Raw genomic sequence first — 16,115 nt, 5'->3', positions numbered from 1 at the left:
TTATCTTCTGTGTCTGTGTTAATTGGTTTCCCTTTTCTTTGTTGAAGAGGGTCTGTGCAATCCTTCTGCCTAGTCCGCCATCTTGCCCCGCCACCTAATGTTAACTTAACAGGTTTTTATGAAAAACAGACAAATGAGTTTCAGTTCTTCAGCTATGTCCAATATTTGATTCATGCAAGAAGACTGATTCTTCAATGTACTACATTATGGTTTTCACCTGTTTTGCCAGTACTTTATCAGAGATTTGCTATGTCCTTGTGCTGTATTTCTCTACTGATTTGGGAATTTTATGACAATACAACAGAATACAATTCAAATATTTTCTCAACAGTTCTCTGAATTACATTATTTGCAAGTCATTTGTATTTAGGGACATCAAATGGACAGTGCTCTTCAGGAAAAATGACTTTGGAGAAAGGTAAAGATTCACTATATTAATTTCTGTATATTTTTTGTTCACTTTAAAACATGATGGCATAGATTTTGATAAGAATTCTTACACAGATTCATATTTCAAATACTAGCATCATCTCTGAAAAAGTACATTAAAGTATTTCAGTCAGTAATATCAAAGACACATGTAAAATGTAATGAATCTTGAGAAACCAAGAGCATGTAACAAGTTTAAGGTATATTTGAACATTGTGAAAATTTTCAGGGACCATCCCAACATATCAAAACGTTTAGTCTTTAGTTAAATGTAGGAATTCTTTAAATTAATAAAATGTATATACTGAAATACTAAGCATTAATTTTGAATTCAGAGAAATCAGATATAAATGATTATGGAATTAAGAATGTTTTATTATACTGTTTTAACATTTTAGATAAAAAAAAAAAAAAGTGTAATACAAAGCCATTAATATGAATGGGCTAATTTGGAGAAACTTCATAGTGGACCTGATTTTCAGCAACTATACTGACAGAGGAATAAAACCAAACTAGTTGCCATTGAGTTGATTCAGACTTGTGGCAACCTCCTGAGTATCAGTGTAGAACATGCTCCACAGGGTTTTTCAGTGACAGATTTTCAGAAGCAGATCCCCAGGCCTTTCTTATAAGGCACCTCTGAGTGGACTTGAACCTCCACCTTCTCAGTTAGCAGCTGAGCATGTTAACTGTTTACACCATCCAGGAACTCTGACAGAGCAATTAAATTCCTGTAATAGAAGTTTCCAGAATTCTTTTCAAATCTATCTGTAACCTAAAATACAGGCTTATTGTTTCGGAGAACTTTGTTAATGTGTGGAAATGTAAACCAATGCAGATACCTAAAACTTCCTGAGCCCCGGCATCTGCAGAAGGTGGTATGTGTCCTAGAGAGCATTTTTCAGGTTGGGAATGCAGGTGCCTTTGCCAGGTCACAGGCAAGTGGGGGCCCACTAGCCGTGGGTCTCCATAGTCCTCAGAATATGTCCCCCCAAACTCTGTTGCCTCACCAACTTTATGCCCTTAACTTCAAAGGTTTTTAGAAGTCGCTGAAAATGGGAACGCATCTCCTTATGATGTGCTAAATATCATTCACAGCAGAAAGCCATTTTCTCACAAACAGAGCAGCCTTAATGCTTATGTAATAATGCAGATTTTTGCAGTGGTAATTGTGGGCCAATATTGTCCCCGACCCTACCATTTTCTGAAGTAGTAAGTACAGTTATTTCCCAGGATGGGAAGTAATCATTTGTAAAGTAAATTACTTAAGTAATTTAACAGTCTGAATCTGGTTCTTCAGCAAATCTTGGCTCCTCTGTGGTTTATGCTGCACAGACCTCTTTGAGTGTCACAGCTCAGAACAGATCGGGGACTAGAGCCTGAGGAAGGGGATGTCAGGGGCGTCAGCCAAGCCAAGCCCTCAGGAAGGCTGTCTGTTTCTTATTTTCACCAAAAATTTTCATACCCACATTTAGGAAGTTTGTCCATTTCAGACTGTGTGCTATTTCCTTACAGAAGGTATTTTTAAATATTGAGTCTTCTAATAAGTTAATGACTACAGAGTTACTCATGAATGAGAAAAATAGTTCTCATTTGAATGGAGCTCAGTTACAACTTCACATGGTAGAAACCACACCACTAAAAGCCCTCATTTCGTAGAAGCAGAGGAGGAGTGAGTGCAGAAAGAACATAGTCTGGGGCTACTTTCCAGATGCAATTACTGATCACTAGGTGGCATAAGGGAGCTCTGGTAGCATAGTGGCTAAGTCACTTGCCTGCTAACCAGATGGCTGGCGGTTCAAACCCACCAGCCACTCCTCGGAAGGAAGGCTGGGCAATCCTACTTCCGTAGTGATACTGCCTCGAAAACCCAGGGAGGGGTCGCTATGAGTCGGGCCGACTCGACGGCACATAACAACAACAACAACAACAGGTGGCATAAAGAAGGCACAACTAGAACCATGGTAAAGTCAGTAAACAATATTTTACTGAAACATTTCGTAACACAGAAAATCTGTCTGACGTGTAAAGTTACTGTCTTACACAAGAAGGACAGACCCATTTTCAAAGACTAATATGAATACAATAAATATGGATTTTACATACTAATTGTACACAGAAACTCTGCCCCATGGCCATAAAAATTTATATTTAACAGTGCAACATATAATTTAATCATTTGATTTATTTGACAGGTTGTCTGTACTAAACACAAATGACTACCTGGTTTTAATATACATATATAATATATATTTTATGTATATAGATATTCAACAATCTGTACAGTTTCTAAACATAAAACTCCTAAAAGGCACAATTGTCTATACAACATGTACAAAAATGGTTGGAGCAGACACAAAACAATTATTGGTCAAAAGTTCATGATTGCACAAAGATTAGTAATGAGTTTATGTCAGAAAAATGTGCTTTAAGGAAAGGAGGGTTTTTTTAAAAAAAAAACCTTTAAGTGTTATATTTGAAAAAAAAAAAACCCAAAACAAGAAAAAATAGAAACCACTAGGTCGCTATGACAAGCCGGTCCTCATCGTCATCGTCACTGCTCACATCACTGAACTGCACAATGGCCTGCCTTCGGGGTGGGCCTGTGGGCCGGTGAGCCCGTCGGTGTGGAGAGAGGGTGTGGACACCCACAGGCTTGGTGGACCCTTCCAGATGCAATTCTAGCAGAACATCAGATGTGGACACCTGCTCAGCCTGCGTGGAGGGGAGTTCATGCTTTGGCGTGACATGATTGACTGAGGCAGCCTTCACAGTGGCCACTTCACTTGCACCATCCAGCCTTTCGAGGTCACCGGCAGGGGCAGACGAATTGAGTAATTTTTTTGCATTTTCCCGCAGGACTTTAGGTGACCCCTGAGGAGATTCGGCCCTGCTGACCTGATTTGCACTGGCTGCTGGAGTTGGCTTGGGTTGTCTCTCACATGCTTGGTTCTGGGGCACTGGTCCTTCCGAAGTTCCCTGGGCATCAACAGTCACTTGACCCACTGAGGGAATCAGAGTAGGCAACGCAATGTTCACGATCTGGAGACTTGGAATGTGTGCCTGAGTGCTGGGGCTGCTTTGTGAGGAAGGGTTTGCAGTTAAAACCTGCAGGCCAACAGCATTCAGAGCTAGGCCTGGTGGATGCACTTGTGGGGCAATGTTTGTGTTGGCTAGGCCTAAGATATTGACAGTTTCCATGCTGAGTGAGGGGAGTGAGGGCAAACTTGGTGTGCTGAGGTTCTGAAGGCCCGGCACCTGAATTTGGCCAATGGGAATACATGGCACAACACTGCTTAGTTCAGCCACTCCAGTGGGATTTGTAGTGCTAGAAACTTCTGTGATAGCATCCCCGGGGGTGCCCACAGTTCGGTGGATTACACTGACGGCAGGAATTGTGAGCTGCATTGATCCTGGTTGAATTGGTACAAATGCAGAATATGTGAGGCCAGCAGGTACCACATGGATCCCCCCAACTGGAACCATATTGTAAGGTGTCTTTGATTGCTGTTGGGAATGCAAAGGAAGGTGGCTAAATAAATGAGTCTGGGGAGAAGGCAAGCCTGGAGTCGGGTGTACACTTATTTGTTGCTTCTGTTCTTGAATGTCAGGATGAGGCAAGGCCACTGAGGAAACCACCATGGCTGGCTGAGAGCTGAGCTCCAATGCAAGAGGAGGAAGTCTCACAGAAGATGTGTTCTGAAGGACAAAAGAGAACAATCCTTTTATCACACAGCTTTCTTAAATGCTAAGCTGCCACTGAGTTGGCCCCTGATTCATGGCAAAACACCATGCACAAAAGAAGAAGATGCACCTGGTCCTGGTTATCCCATGATCAGTGGCAGATCAGACCATTGTGATCGTAGGGTTTTCAATGGCTGATTTTGGAAGTGGATTGCCAGGATTTGCTTCCTACTCTTAGTCTGGAAGGTCTACTGAAACGTGTTCAGCATCACAGCAATTTGCAAGTTCCACCAATAGACGGTAGTGGCTGCATTAGTGGCTGGGAATGGAACCCTGGTCTCCTGCAAGGAAAGTGAAAATTCTACCACTGAACCACTATTCCCCCACTTAAACAATGATTCCAAATTCCATAAAATGCTAGCATAAAAACTATTCTTCCTCATTAGGGAAAAGTATTTTAGGCTTTATTTTGATTTTTAATAATAAGTTTGTAATAGATGTATCCATTACATCTTTAATCCATTTATTTTTTTTTTTTAGTATAAATAAAAGCAACACCTTGCATTTTTCAGACAAATTTGCTAGACATCATCTAATTTTATACTGAACAGTGGCCATAATGGCATATTTTATATTGTTGTTATTATTTTTACTGGGGCCACCTGCTCCATTCCATTTTTGAGATTAGGAGTCACTGAGAAACTGAGGTATTGGTTGGTTGTGAATATCAACTCAAGGGAAAAATTAACCAAAGGATTGTTTCATTTGTGAAATAGTTGTCATAGAGAAAGGTCTGTCAGTGTTCATCTGTTTGTGTGTTCATTTATTCAACGAGGTTTTGAAATGTCTCCTGATAACCAGACATGGTTTTAGGCATTGGTAGATATGAGAGAGACTTAGGAATAGAGAAGCTTAGTAAATGGGTGATCAATATTAAAATCTTATCAGTAGGAATACATCTTGCCCATCCTCCCTTCTACCCAGATTATTATTTAAATTTTTGTTTCTCCTTGACAATATTTAAGAGATACATTAGAGTAGAGAGTTTGCAGAAATACAAGCTTTTATAGTTCTCTTATTTTTCTTCAAATGAAAATATGCCACATTTAGACATAAATGCTATCAAAATATTCAGTATATACTTGAGGTAAGAGAAATATCAATGAGAGGATGAATTCCTCACAGAATTAATCATTCTTCCCAAGACAGTAGGAATGAATGCAGGCACGCCTTCCAGTAGGCTAACAGTGCCTTTCCGGAGCCTGGGCTTGGCCCTAAGGCAGCTCTCCAGCAGGAGTGTTTCCCAAGCTGTTGCAACTATCCGACTACTTCCAACAAAGTGGACTTCTTGATGTGTTTATTAGGTCACATTAACTTTGCCATAGAAACTGGTAACTGTCTTGCCAAGAGGGGCAAAACATGAAACATTTGGCTCATTAAGTGCAAACTCATCACATCAACACCAGTGGAAAAACTCACAGTAAGTCATGGGATAAATAAGTTCCAGGATTCTTGTTCTCAACGGAAACAATTTTTCACTTTTTAAATTATAATTTTTTGAAAAAACAAATAATAAAAAAAATAGGTGTTACTTTCAAGAACCATTGGTTTATTCACAGATTTATAATACAAAATGTGAAATCCAATTAATATACCTAAGAAGAACCCAAAGAGCAGGTGTAAATGGCCTTTACTTGTAAATGTAACAAAAAATCTTTGCACAAAGTTATACAAATCCTGGTGATCAATCATTATTCTGTTAAGTACATTATTCTTTTAAGCCATTGCTATTGTAGGCTGCCACTGAACTGGCCCTCACCTCACAGTAACCCATGAGTTGTGAGCCATAGGGTTTTCATTGGCTGATTTTTGGTAGCACATTCCCAGGCCTTTCTTCCTAATCTGTCTTAGTCTGGAAGCACTGCTAAAACCCGTTCAACATCAAAGCAGTGTAAGAGCCTCCACTGACAGAGGTGGCTGCACATGATGTGCACTGGCTGCGAATAGAACCTAGGTCTCCTGAATGGAAGGTGAGAAGTCCACCACTGCATCACCACTGCCTTCTCTTAAGCCACGAGGTTTCCCACATTTCATAGACTAGTAAAAGGTAAACAGCAAAAGGATCATTTACCTGTGTTAAAGCAACAGCATTTCCTGACACAGAGCTCCTCAGGACAACTTCTGCTTCCGAACAGTCCACAGACATCTGATGACATGGGGATCTTGGTGTAGCTTCCAGGGACCTCGAAGAGTCTACACAAGTGATCGGCTCATTTTCATCTACTGTAACATGTAGTCTGGTGCTCCCAGGAGACCGTGTCTTCTGCCCATGGTCTGAATGTACCGTGCTAAGTACTGTCATCTTGGTGAGCAGTGCTCTTGGTAGAACGTCCATGGGGTCTGCATGTGCCCCAGAAAAGCAATCAGGGATTCTGGTCTCTTCATCTGCACTCATGGAGTCCTGCAGGCTACTTCTGGATGGCAGGTGCTGTGGGCTAGCTGCAACTGAGGGGGCTGCGGACAGGACAGACTCAGCCTGGCTATCATCATCATCATCTTCATTCTCATTGTCGTCCTCATCAGGGCCATCCGAGTCTTCAATATCATAGCCTGACCTCTCATAACTGAATCTTTGCTTCTCATCTAGTGAAAAGAACAAAAAAGGCAAGTGAAGGTTTTACAAATGAAAAAAAAGAAAAAGTGTGACCCTTTTTTACCCATTAGCTTGGTAACACAGTGAAGATTTTAAAAGAGACGGGACCTACCCCACAAAGCAGATTATACAATCTAGTAATTATACTACATTGTATAATCTAGTTACGTAGAATAAAATGGGGGAAGAAGACAGGAATTTTAGTAGGAATTCAGAGAAGCCAGGCATTGCCAGAGAGGGGCGCAGTGAAAGCAGGCTGTGTGGAAGACCTGGGGCAGAAAGGACCCCAAAGAGGTGTGACAAAGGTAGAGCGTATTACATAAAGACAAATGGAAGCTGAAGACTCAAATGGTACACTAGAGAAAATCCTAAAGTAAAATTATTTTTAAGGGCTGTTTTAGTTCTCTAGTGCCACTCTAATAGAAAATGCCACAAATGGGTAGCTTTAACAGATAGGAGTTTATTCTCTTACAGGCTAGAAGTCTAAGTTCAAAGTGCCAAGCTCTTGGGGCTGGGTAAAAGACTCTCAACCCTGGGCTTCAGCTCTGCCTCTTGCTCCCAGCCCAGTGAGTCTGGAGGCTTCTCTTAACTGACTCAGCTGCTGGCTGCTGAGGCTGACAAACTGAAGGTCGACAAGTAAAATGGCATGGTCCCAAAATGATCATACCACATGGCAGGCCATAATTCAAGTCCATTTACAGCCCCAAGATTGGCAGACAACAAGGCAGGCTATGAAGATGAAGACTCTGCCACATGCAGGGTCCAAGTGTGCCAAAAAGCTGCAGAGACCTTTCTCAATGCTTATACTTATATACTGGAATAAGAGCACACCCTGAAGGCAGCTCCTCAGCTGCTTCAGTAGATTCCACCATGCAGTTGATTACCAGTCTCATCACAGGGAATAACTAAATCCTGCTGCCCAGCCAAGTTGACATAACCTTAACTACCACAAGTTGTTGAGTTGGCTCCAATTCATAGTGACTTTATGCACGATAGAACAAAACCCTTCTTGGTCCTGTGCCATTCTCACAATCATTGCTATGCTTGAGCATACTGTTGCAGCCACTGAGATAATCCATCTTTTTCACTCTCACTCTACCAAGCATGATGTCCTTTTCTGTGGGAGAAAGATAAGAAAGTATACTTCTACAAAGATTTACAGCCTTGAAAATGCTATGGGGCAGTTCTACTCTGTCCTAAAAGGGTGACTGTGAGTCGGAATTGACTCTATGGCAGTGGGTATGGTGGTTTTTTGGTTTGGTCCACCTGGTAACGTGCTCAAAATACGTGAGGCAAAGTCTTGTCATCCTTGCTTCTAAGGAGCATTCTGGCTGTATTTCTTCCGGACAGATTTGTTTGTTCTTCTGGCAATCCATGATGTATTTCATATGCTTCTTCAAACCCAAAATTCAAAGGCATCAATTATTCTTTCGTCTTCCTTATCCATTGTAATCTATATTGAAGACTTTGATCTTCATCATTGTTTCAAACCCTCTTCACTTTCAGCAAGTAGGGTTGTGTCATCTGCATATCACAGGTTGTTAAAATCTTCCTCTAATCCTGATGCCACCTTCTTCACATAGTCCAGCTTCTCAAATTATTTTTTCAGCACAGATTAAGTACTGTGAAAGGATACAACCCTACATACATCTTTCCTGATTTAATACCATGCAGGATCCTCTTGTTCTGTTTGAATGAATGCCTCTTCCTCTGTAACAGGTTCCGCATGAGCACAATGGAGTGTCCTGGAATTCTCATTCTTTGTAATGTTATCCATAATTTGTTATGATCCACACTATTGAATGCCTTTACATAATCAATAAAACACAGGTAAACATCTTTCCAGTATTCTCTGGTTTCAGCTAAGATCCAGCTGACATCAACAATGATATCCCTCATTTCATGACCTCTTTTGAAACTGGCTTGAATTTCTGGCAGTTCCCTGCTGATGTACTACTGCAATTGTTTAAATTATCCTCAGCAAAACTTTGCTTGCATATGATATTAACAATATTGTTCAAGAATGTCCACACTATGTTTGATCAACTTTCTTTGAAATGGGCACAAATATGGATCTCTTCCAATCGGATAGCCAGACAGCTGTCTTCCAAATTTCTTGGCATAAATGAGTGAGCACTTCTAGCACTGCATCAGGTTGCTGAAACATCTCAATTAGTATTCCATCCATTTCCGAAGCCTTGTTTTTCTGCAGTGCTTTCAGTGCAGCTTGGACTTCCTCCTTCAGTAACATCGGTTCTTCAACCTATGCTATCTTCTGAAATGGTTGAACATTGACCAATTACTTTTGGTACAGTGACCCGATGTATTCCTTCCATCTTCTTTTCTTCTTTTGATGCTTCCTGTGTCATTCAATATTTCGCCCATAGAATCCTTCAGTACTGCAACTCGAAGACTGAATTTTTCTTAATTCTTTCAGCATGAGAAATGCTGAGCATGTTCTTCCCTTCTTACTTTCTAACTGCAGTCTTTGCACATTTCATTACAATACTTTTTCCTTCTCAAGCCAGCCTTTGAAATCTTCTGTTCAGCTCTTTTACACCAGTTTTTCCATTTACTTTAGCTATTCTCCATTCAAGAGCAAGTTTCAGAGTCTCTTCTGATATGCATTTTGGTGTTTTCTTTCCTTCCTATCTTATTAATGACCTCTTGCTTTCTTCATATATTATGTCCTTGATGTCATCCCACAACTAGTCTGGTCTTTGATCATTAGTGTTCAATGTGTCAAATCTATTTTTCTGACGGTCGTCAAATTCAAGTGGGATATACTTAAGGTCATATTTTGGCTCTCAGGGACTTGTTTTAATTTTCTTTAGCTTCAAGTTGATCTTGCATATGAGTAATTAATGGTCTGTTCCGCAGTCAGCCCCTGGCCTTGTTCTGACTAATGATATTGAGCTTCTCTGTCACCTTTTTCCACGGATGTAGTTGATTTGATTCCTGCCTCTTCCATCTGGTGAGATTCATGTGGCAGTCACTGTTGATATTGTTTAAAAAAAGAAATTTCCAATGAGTAAGTTGTTGGTCTTGCAAAATTCTATCATATGATGTCTGGCTTTGTTTCTATCACCAAGGCCATGTTTTCCAACTACTAAGCCGCCTTCTTTTGTTTCCAACTTTTACATTCTAATCACCAGCAATTATCAATGCATCTAGATTGTATGTTAGCTAAATTTCAGACTGTAGGAGTTGGTAAAAATCTTCCATTTCTTCATCTTTTGCATTATAGTTGCATAAATTTGAATAACAGTCATAATTACTAGTCATCTTTGTACACGTATTGATATCATCCTATCATCAAAAGCATTTTAATTCAGAATAGATCTCTAAATATTCTTTTGGACAGAGAATACAATACCATTCCTCTTCAATGTGTCATTCCCAGCACAGTAGGCCATATGATTGTCTGATTCAAAATGGCCAATATTAGTCCACTTCAACTCACTAATGCCTAGGATATTTATCTTTATTTGTTCCATTTCATTTTTGATGACTTCCAATTTGCTAGTTTCATACTTTGTACATTCCACATTCCAATTATTAATGGGTATCTGCAGCTGTTTCTTCTCATTTTGACTTGTGCCACATGAGCAATCGAAGGTCTTCAAAGCTTTATTCCATCCATGTCATTAACTCTACTTTAAGGAAGTAGCTCTTTTCCAGTTGTATTTTGAGAGACTTTCTATATCACACAATGTTCTAACTAAGATTTTCCACTGGCCAACTTTTTCAGAAGTAGGTAGCTAGGCTTTTTTTTTCCAAGTCTGTCTTAGTCTGGAAGGTCCGCTGAAATCTGTCCACCATGGATGACTCTGCTGGTATTTGAAATACTGGTGGCATAGCTCTCAGCATCACAGCCACACACAAGCCACCACAGTAGAACAAACTGACAGAAAAGTAGTAGAAAGTAAGACTAGCTATGTAGAAAAACAATATATAAAGAGTTAAATACAACTCTTTCTCCTAAGCTCTCTTACTGTATCTACTCTTTTGTACACCTTTGTTTTAATAAACAAATGAAAACAAAAACAAAAACTAATGATGCTTGGTATCTGTGAGCAAAATTATTTTCCTTAATTCTTGAGTATCGTTTTACACAAGCTTCAATTGTCCTCTGAGGAGTAATCCTCATTTAATCTTCCTAAGGTACTACATTTTTCCATTACTTTTTTTCTCTGACGTGATTCAATCTACTCTTCACAAAAAGGGGCAAAATAACTAAAAATCATTAATGTTGGCAAACAATATCACATGGCACCAACTGTGTTTAACTAGGCCTATTCTGGATGGTCCAAGGAATTATTTTAAAATTCTCATGACCTCATATGGAATGGGATTTAAAACTCTAGCTATTCTGAATCTTACAAATTTTAGAATCTCTTTCCCGCAGAAGGCTAACAAACCTAAAAAAGCTAAAGGAAGGAATGCAAAACATCTTCCCTAATTCCTTGTCACTGAGATATAACAAAGAAGACATCTGAGCCCATGCTGTTTAGATATGCTATATTCTGCACTTACATATTTTTTTAAAGAGACAGAAATGTAAAAAGAGTAATAAGCAATAGGCATTTTTCCTGGCTTTTCCAAATGGCGTGCATCCTAATCTATCTTACTATATTGCTCATTTACCTATTATTATGAAAATATACTCCAGAAAAAATCTTGAAGGATCTACACCAAAACATGTAAGAGTGATTATTTCTTGATGACAGAACAGACTATCTTGCTTTTCATGAACAAGTATTGTTTTTATATAAAAAATGCTAAAGATAAAACATATACATTTATATCTCTTTAATTAGTGATTTTATAAGCCTTTTCCTTTATTGTTTGAAATACATAAATAAATAAAATAACTCAACACTAATTTATTGGTTCCCAGTGGTGGCCCTGCTGGAGATGGAATGACTGATTACTGCGTAAATGCCATGGCTTCTGCCTTCACGTGCCTTGTCTGATATTTGGAGTTCTAACATTAGTATAATCCTATTTGTTTCAAATTTGCCATTTGCTGCCCAATCAAATTTTTCAGGAGATCTTTTTTTTTTTTTTCCCTGTTTATTTTTTTAGGTGGGAAAACAGACAGGACTTGAAGGCACCGGAAGACTGGTGACCTTGCTGAAAAGTCTCACTCACATAAGATTTACTCTACTTTAAAAACAATTCCTTTTAACACGATTTATTCTGGAATGTAGTGAGCTGAAGGAGTATTACTCCCATTTTTACAATATTAACAAAAACCCATCAACAACCTGAGATCCTAAATAACCAAATGGCTGAAATTCTAAGGAGACACAGTACCTGGAGAAAGAGTGAAGATACAAGCTTGGGTCACCTGGGTAGGTGCAACAGGACATGGGTCAGAAGAGTTCAACTGAAATAGCTGGTAGATTGTTTAAAAGCCAGTGCAGGCTGCACAATGAAACCCCTGGGGGCTGCAGACATGGGGGGAGTGCATACTCTTTTTGAGGCTCCATTCCATGCACCCAACCAGGTGCTCATAGAAAAGGCCAAAAAGAGTGCCAACTGTCCATCTACTATGGTCTAGACCTGGGGGAGAGTAAAAACACCCATACCAGAAGGGCAAGAAACTCCTCTGGATCCACCAGGGAGTAAAAAGCCTTATCACCCTGTGTGGGGAGGGCAAGAAGCATCACTACCCTTCCCAATGCAATGCTGCCTTGGGTTTCCAAGGCGGTATCAGTACTAAAGTATATTGCCCAACCTTCCTCCATCACTACCCTTAGGACACTGGCAAAAACTCACTTCAGTGGGGAAAGGGAACATGTCAGAGAAACAAAACAAAACACTCTATTACTGGAGGCAGGGCAGGATTACCTGCCAAACCCAGCACAAGACCTTGGGGAGGGTTAAGAGAACCAAAAAGGCCATAGACCAGAAACCGAGGAGCATAGGGCTTGACTAAGACGGAGGATGAATCAGAACAACAAAGATGACACTGTATCCTCCCCAATGCCTTGCTAACAAACATCCAATAAAGGTAACAGCACAGCAGCGCTGCATGACGGACAGGTGAGGAATGAGAACATGCAGCGAGATCCTCTGTGCTGTGAGGGACAGCACAAAGGGAAACCTGAAATCTAGACTCAAGTAGACACTGCTCTAGTAATCTAACCCCTACACAGGCAGAAAGAACATGACATGAGATAGAGATCTGGATATGCTCAAAGAAATGAAGAGCATCAGAAAAGGAATAAATTAAGGTGTAATGGGGGGCTTTACATGTCAACTTGGCTATGCTCTGTTGTTGCTCTTGTGCACCATCAAGTCCATTCTGACTCATTAACAACCCAACTGGACAAAGATTTCCTAGGCTGAAATCTTTATGGGAGCAGATCACCAGGTCTTTTCTTCCATGGAGTGGCTGACGGGTTCGAATCACCAACCTTTCAGTTAGCAGCCCAGTGCTTATCCACTGTACCACCAGGGCTCCTTGGCTAAGCTCTAGTATCCAGTTATTAAATTAAACACTAATTTCCTGCGATTCTCTATCGAGCTATATATATCAATCTACTAGCCACTCCTCGGAAGGAAGACTGGGCAATCTACTTCCGTAGAGATACTGCCTCAGAAACCCAAGAAGGGGTTGCTATAAGTCTAATCGACTTGATGACAATGAGTTTTATATATCATCTACCGATATATCTATATAGCTACATACAACACATGCCCCCCCCTAACACATATGCAACTGGTAAAGATATTGATCTAGAAGGTTATTTTTTTTTTCTTATTTTTAGTTGCTTCAAAAGATAACTGAATGTCTAGAGCAAAAATATTAACAATGCATGGTCTAAACATATAAGTTAAAGACAAAGACAGTCAAATTCGATAAAAAAGCAAGTCTCAACTATATGTTATATACAAATTCCACATATATTCTGTATACAGGAAACCTATTGTAAATATAGAAATATAAATAGGTTAAAGTTTAACAAAAGGTACATAAAAATCCTAATCAAAATGTTGCTACAGAAGCTATATTAATGTCAAAGCAGACATCAGAACAAGGAATATTATCAGGAATAATCAGGAACACTACACGATCCAAAAAAAAAAAAAACCCAAATCCACTACCATCGAGACAGTTCTGATTCACAGTGACCACCCATGGGTTTCCAAGGCTATAAATCTTTATGGAAGCAGACTGCCTCAACTTCCTCCCATGGAGTAGGTGGTGGGTTTGAATCACTGGTTTTCTGGTTAGCAGCCGAATGTATTACCTACTATACCACGAGAGCTCTTTGTTGTTGTTATTTGCCGTCGAGTCAGCCCCGACTCATAGCGACCCCTCCTTATAGGATTGCCCAACTTTCCTTCCGAGGAGTGGCTGGTGGATTTGAACCGCCAGCCTTCTGGTTAGCAGTCAAGTGCCTTAGGCATTATGCTACCAGAGCTCCTCCAGAGCTCTTTAAGAGGGGTCAATTCTCTATGAGCAAAAAAGTCTGTATTTTGTATATAACTAAAACAGAGCCTTAGAATAAGAATAATGGAACTGAAAAATTTAAGCCATAAATCCACAATTATAGTAGAAGACCTCAACAATCCTCTCAGTAATTGATGGAATATATGGACCCTCCCCCCCAAAAAAAAAATCTGTAAGAAGATAGAAGACCTAGAAACATTATCAACTGACCTTTGTAGAATGTTACCAAAGACATAAGCAGAAGAATGTACTTTCTTTAAAGGTACACAAAGAATATTCACTGTTATAGAGTATTAATATCAGCTACAAAACATACCTATGTAAGAGTGTGTTTTTGAAGGATAACAAAATTGACCTGGAAATCAGTAACTGGAAGAAATCTGTTAAATTCCCAAATATTTCACAATTAAATAGTACCTACCTAAATAATCCATAAATCAAAGAGAAAGTCTGCATGAAAATTAAAAATTCTTTTGAACAGAATGAAAATTAAAATATGATGCTCCATATTTGTAGGCTGCTGCTAAAACAGTGCTCAGTGGAAAATATATGCCATTAAATGCCTTATTAGAAAAGAAGAAAGGTCCCAAACCAATTATCTAAGAGCTCACCCTCAGAAACCAGGAAAAGATCAAACTAAACCCATGAAAGCAGAAGGAAGGAAATAAAGATGAAAGCAGAAATCAATGAAGTTGAAAAGAGAAAATTAGGGAAACAAAAAACTGTGCCTTTGATAAATTACCAATATGAAAGAAGGGCTATCATTACAGACACCACAGACATTAAAGAACAGCAAAGGAATCTACAAAATAACTCTTCTAAGTTTGACAACTTAGAATAAATGAATCAAGTCCTTGAAAGACACACAAAAATAATTACTAAAACACACACACACAAAAATAGATATACTTCAGAAATTCAATTCATAGTTCACAAAACAAATAAACAAACAAACCACCACCACCACCCAACTTCCAGGGCCAGATGGCTTCACTACTGAATTCTATCACATATTTAGGGAAAAAATACTACTAATTCTACACAATCTCTTCAAGAAAGTAGAAGAGAAGGGAGTCTTCCAAACTCAGGTATGAGACTAGTACTACCCAGACAAGAAATTACAAGAAAACTACAGACCAACAGATACCTTCAGGGACAGAAAGCAAAATCTACCAACAAAATATGTGCAAACTGAATCCAGAAATATATAAAAACAATACAGTGAAACAAAGTGGAGTTCATTTAAGAAATGCAAGGCTCGTTCACCATTTGAAAATATGTCAATGTAATTCATCATATTAACAGACTAAAGGCGAAACTATATGATCATTACAAACAATGAAGAAAATAATTTGCCAAAATTCAACATTCATTCTTGATAAAAATACTCAACAAACTAGGATTAGAAGAAACCTTTCTTAATGTGGTAAAGAACGTCTACAATGAACTGAGAGCTAACATCATAGTTAACTGTGAAGGACCAAATAATATCCCCTAAGACGTGGAACAAGGCAAGGATGTGCCTTTATTACTCCCCTGCAACATTATGTTTGAACTCTTACTCAGCGCAGTAAGGCAAGAGAAAGAATAAAAAGCATACAGATGAGAAAGAAAAAAACAAAGTTACCCCTATTTGCAGATTACATGATTGTCTATGTAGAAAACCCTAAAGAACCTACCAAAAAAAAAAAAAAAGTTTCTAACACTAATAAATGAGGTTAGCAAGTTCACTGGATACACAGTAAACACAAAAATCAACATAGACACATAAACTCTATTTCTAAATAACAGCAATGAACAACTGAAATTAAGCATCAAAGAATGGTTTGTTGTTGGTGTTATGGCTGTTGAGTTAAATCTGACTCACAGCAACTCTACAGGACA

At 39.1% G+C, this 16,115-nt stretch overlaps 1 protein-coding gene across 1 annotated transcript in view; it reads right to left on the bottom strand.

Annotated features, from left to right (window-relative positions):
• Positions 1 to 2,946: 2,946 nt before the first annotated feature.
• Positions 2,947 to 16,115, bottom strand: part of HIVEP1 (HIVEP zinc finger 1) — a 58,194-nt gene continuing 45,025 nt past the window's right edge. Inside the window, exons 6-7 of the mRNA XM_007952248.1 lie at positions 6,245 to 6,756; positions 2,947 to 4,128 (exon numbers count right to left, since the gene is read on the bottom strand). Coding sequence (XP_007950439.1) covers positions 2,947 to 4,128; positions 6,245 to 6,756 — 1,694 coding nt within the window. The remainder of the gene's footprint in view (positions 4,129 to 6,244; positions 6,757 to 16,115) is intronic.

Source organism: Orycteropus afer, unplaced genomic scaffold (genome assembly GCF_000298275.1).
Source record: "Orycteropus afer afer isolate SDZICR_OR568_19922 unplaced genomic scaffold, OryAfe1.0 scaffold00012, whole genome shotgun sequence".
Lineage (NCBI taxonomy): Eukaryota > Metazoa > Chordata > Mammalia > Tubulidentata > Orycteropodidae > Orycteropus > Orycteropus afer.
The sequence above is the reverse complement of the archived record's forward strand: the minus strand, read 5'-3'. Positions and strand labels throughout refer to the sequence as shown.